At 40.5% G+C, this 4399-nt stretch overlaps 1 protein-coding gene across 1 annotated transcript in view; it reads right to left on the bottom strand.

The window, feature by feature from the left end:
* Positions 1–2032, bottom strand: part of LOC147610593 (cholesterol 22-monohydroxylase CYP90B52-like) — a 4127-nt gene extending 2095 nt beyond the window's left edge. The window contains exons 1-4 of the mRNA XM_086786262.1: positions 1760–2032; positions 1072–1399; positions 395–547; positions 37–291 (exon numbers count right to left, since the gene is read on the bottom strand). Coding sequence (XP_086642388.1) covers positions 37–291; positions 395–547; positions 1072–1399; positions 1760–1965 — 942 coding nt within the window. The 5' untranslated portion in view covers positions 1966–2032. The remainder of the gene's footprint in view (positions 1–36; positions 292–394; positions 548–1071; positions 1400–1759) is intronic.
* Positions 2033–4399: the final 2367 nt, after the last annotated feature.

The following is a 4399-nucleotide window of genomic DNA, read 5'->3' as shown; positions in this document are numbered from 1 at the left end:
ACTGGAACCTCATTTGAATTGAGGGTTTATATTGACCTTGAATTCTTGTAGGACTTTAGGATGCTCCATGAGAAGCTTGATGGCAACAGTGATGATGATAGAGCTAGTCTCATGGCCAGCTAGGAAGAGGGCAATCATGAGATCGGATACGATCCCTTTGGGCAGGTGTTCCCCATTCTCATCCAAGTCATCCAGGATTGCCTCTAAAAAGTCATTGCCTTTACCAAGACTGCTACTGCTTTTCCTCTTCTCCATCTCACCCTCAATAATTTGCTTGATTTTAGCTCTCTCCTGCAACCACCGTCACTTTTTCACACATTTTCCGATTCGAGAGAAGATGTGTAAGTTTAGTGGATTGAGATTTGCCATATTTTATTTGGTTTGGTCACCTCACCTTGAGACACCGGTGATAGCTTGTCCCTGGCATATTGATGGGCACAGAGTAGAGCCCCTCCAAGAAATGCTTGTAAGCTTGCAACATGGTTTCAGTGAGGGCATGCCCGGGTTGGAAACTCAAAAGCTTCAAGGCTGTGAAATTAAATGTGAACTGCACCCCAAAAAACAAACAATTATTGTCAGATCAAAAACACAAGTACCTCTAATGGCAAGCAAAGTGATCATATCCTAAGTACTCCAATTATAATGATGTCTTTTGCTAAAGGGAGGAAAATCCTAAATGTCCTGAGGTCAACCCTTAAAAGTAATAAAGCCTTGAAAGGGGCTCCTCCCCTTCAACAAAACAGTAAACTGATCATTAGGTTAAGCCCCTTTTGATATCCTAAGGTTGATATTCCATGACATTGATACAATAGCAGGCTTATATCACCATCTCCTATACCCAGGCAAGCTATTTAGTAGCATATTCTAAGGTTGATATCTCCATGCAGACTGTTATCACCACCTCTTCATATCCTAAGGTTGATATCTCCATGCAGGCTATTACTAACATCAGCTCTTCTCCAGCAAAGAAAACAGAAAGCCTCTCTTAAATCAAGGAGGGAACTGAAGGCCGGTCTTATGCTAAGATGGACATCTCCATGGTGAGCTGTTTTGTCTGTCATTAAATCTTACATTTTTTGCCTCGGATTGGGCGTACACTATGCCTTTGTCCTCCCACGAGGACAGCGTCCAGAGGGCAACGTCTTGAATATCTTGTAAGAAGTTCTGTGAGAGTTTGGCCTTGCTCATCATGAAGGAGAGGAGGATGGCCCTCATTCTCTTGTGAAGGGTCCCATGCACCGACACCATGGCGCCATCGCCCAGGATGGCGCGGAAGGAGCTCGGGTAGCTGCACTCCACCAGCTTGTCCTCTCCCTGCAACACCATCCTGTTCAGCTCCTCATCACCAGACACAATGGTGGGCATCCCAAGCAGGTGGGTCTTGAACACCTTTCCATAGCTGCACAATCATGTTAAATTAAAAAACTTTTTATCTGCACAATCATGTTAAATCAAAAAGCTTTTTAACATACTTATCATGCCCTAGTACTTTCTACCATCAATTGCATGGCTTCATGCCATGGGAGAAATTCTACTAATCACAGATGCACAATCAAATTGCTTACAACAGAATCAACGGTTCTTAATTACGTTTTTAATCAAAAAAACAAAATGTTGGGATAACCAAGCATAGATTCTATCGACACATGCTGGTCTAATCAACCTAAATCCTCCAAAGATTGCATTAATCCATGAACGCAGGCTTACATCAATTCCCGTGATTAGGGTTTGTAATTAACCTAGATTATCAAGCTATTACCGTTTTGTGCGCTCAGACAAGAAAGGAGAGGGCGTGGCCAAGCTGTAGGTGGTGTTTTTCCGACCCAAGAACTGGAGGGTCTCTCCAATCAGCGGCCAACCTAAGCTGCCTGGTGGTATATTTCGTGACTTCCGAACCCATTGAGCACGGAAGCAGTAATATAAGGCTATGATAATCAACGGTAAAACAGCTATCCAAAGACCCATATCAGAATTCTAGTTCATGTTCTCTTCTTCGTTTTCAAAAGCCCCTCTCTCTCTCTCTCTCTCTCTCTCTCTCTCTCTCACACACACACACACACACACACACACACCGGCTCGGCACCAAAGCAATATAAGCGCGCGTTATGCTCATTGGATCTGTCGCCCTCCATCCTTGGATTAATGTAATTATCCCAATAAATATTCATCACCCTCCTTGGCAACATCTAGGGGTGTAGTCCAAACTTCAGATTCGAGTGTTGTTTTATCCAAATTTTGATCCACCCTTCGTGCAATGTACATCTAACTTCAAAACTTGAGGGTTGAGTATCACCCCCAAACCCCAAAATTGCAAATGTGATGTACACACGAGAGAACCCAACAAACACTATCCCTCAACTAGGAGGTGCCAACCTATTATAAGATCATAATGGCTGCAATGTACACAGGAGAGTGCCCAACAAAATCCATCCCTCAACTAACATGTGGCAACCTATTATTAGATCATAATGGCTATGGCTGCAATGTACATAGGAGAGTGACCAACAAAATCTGTCCCTAAATATTGTTCATCCTTGCAATGGAGAGAGCCCAACAAACCATGTCCCCCCCTCAACTAGGAGATGGCATTCTGTTATTAGACAGATGGATTGACACCCTATTCCTTCACGTGTGCCATTTGGTTGCCCCCATATCCTATGGTATATTTCAACAAAGCATGGGATTATGTCATTAGCCATAGGAGTTACTTAATGTCACATCAAGAAGTAGTTAGGAGTTACACATGTGTGGGAGTTACAAGATGTCATAGCAAAAAGTGGTTAGGAGTTACACATCAAGAACTGGTTAGGAGTTAAACATGTGTGAGAGTTAGATAAACATGGAGACGTAGGGTAAGAAGCTGTTATGGAAGTTGAAAGGTCATATGGACAAGGCTAGGGAGAGAATAAATAGAAGGGAATGAATACAATTTTTTTTCTCTTCCCCTACATGTGAGTTTACAAAGAGAGCCCCTTATTATGTGTTCCATTTAGCTCTTTAGCAACTTGTTTATGGGATTAGCTAGTAAGCCATGAATACACACACTTCTCTCTTACACCTATTGTAAGCAACTTGCTTATGGGATTAGCTAAAGTAAGCCATAACTACACACACCTCTCTCTTACACCTATTGTAAGCTATAAACACGCATTTCTCTCTTACACCTATTGTAAGCCATAAACACACACTTCTCTCTAAACGGATGGTAGCTACAGAAGCATAAGGATAGAGTAGAGAAGCAAGAGTAAAACTCAATAGCACAATAGGAGAGTGTGTATTAGAAAAGTTGACTTATATACAAGCCTTATGTGTTCACACACTTTAAGTGTGGCCAATCGAGCACCCATGACTTATAAATGGCATATTTCTCATACACTAATTAATCTCTTAATATATCCATGAAAGTAAATTGTTAGGGAGTTTAGCTTAGCTTGTAGCCTTTTCCTTTGGAGCAAGAATCGCCATAAATATTACATCGAGCCATTATAAGTGCCCATCCAAGTCATAGATATGGACACCAATGCTTCATCACTTGATCATAAATACTTTATCGAGCCATTACAAGTGCCCATCCAAGTTATAGATATGGACACCAATGTTTCATCACTTGATCGTAAATACTTTGTCGAGCCATTACAACTGCCCATCCAAGTTATAGATATGGACACCAATGTTTCATCACTTGATCGTAAATACTTTGTTGGCCATTATGAGTGCCCATCTAAGTTATAGATATGGGCACTAATGCTTCATCGCTTGATCATAAATACTTTGTCGGGCCATTATGAGTACCCATCCAAGTTGGAGATGTGGACACTAATGCTTCATAGCTTGATCATACATCCTTTTGGTGTATCCATCTTTGCATCTTTTCTCTTTGATGTAGAATATTAGTGCTAATATCTATTAATCTAGCAATGAGATAACATATATATACAAACCCATAAACACACACACACCAAAGAGCATTATGTATGATCAATATGACCATATGATCCCATATATAAACTTGGCTAATTTTTCAATGGAGGAATAGAAAATCCTCTAGAATATTTACAAAGATACAAATTCAACTCGATTTGCTTCACTTGAAGAAAAAGAAAACATGATTCTAAGGCATATTAAAGGAAATGGATGTCATGTTGGAAGATTATGATGCCCAAATAAGATTAATATCACCTTTACATTACTGCACACTAATCATGTGCAAGACACTCACAATCATTTTCCTTGTATAAAATGATAGCCAAATACATCAATATATTAGGACTCCAAGAACCACCCACCTCAAAGACATTTCATAGTAGCATCCTCATCGATCAACTCATACGCTTTTTACCAAATCTCTAGATCCTTCTACACCTTTTATCCTTTTACAAACAACCTTGAGACCTTCATC

The sequence above is a fragment of the Cibotium barometz genome, chromosome 49 (assembly GCF_041138505.1).
Source record: "Cibotium barometz isolate CiBa-2024 chromosome 49, ASM4113850v1, whole genome shotgun sequence".
NCBI classification, from domain to species: Eukaryota; Viridiplantae; Streptophyta; class Polypodiopsida; order Cyatheales; family Cibotiaceae; genus Cibotium; species Cibotium barometz.
The sequence above is the reverse complement of the archived record's forward strand: the minus strand, read 5'-3'. Positions and strand labels throughout refer to the sequence as shown.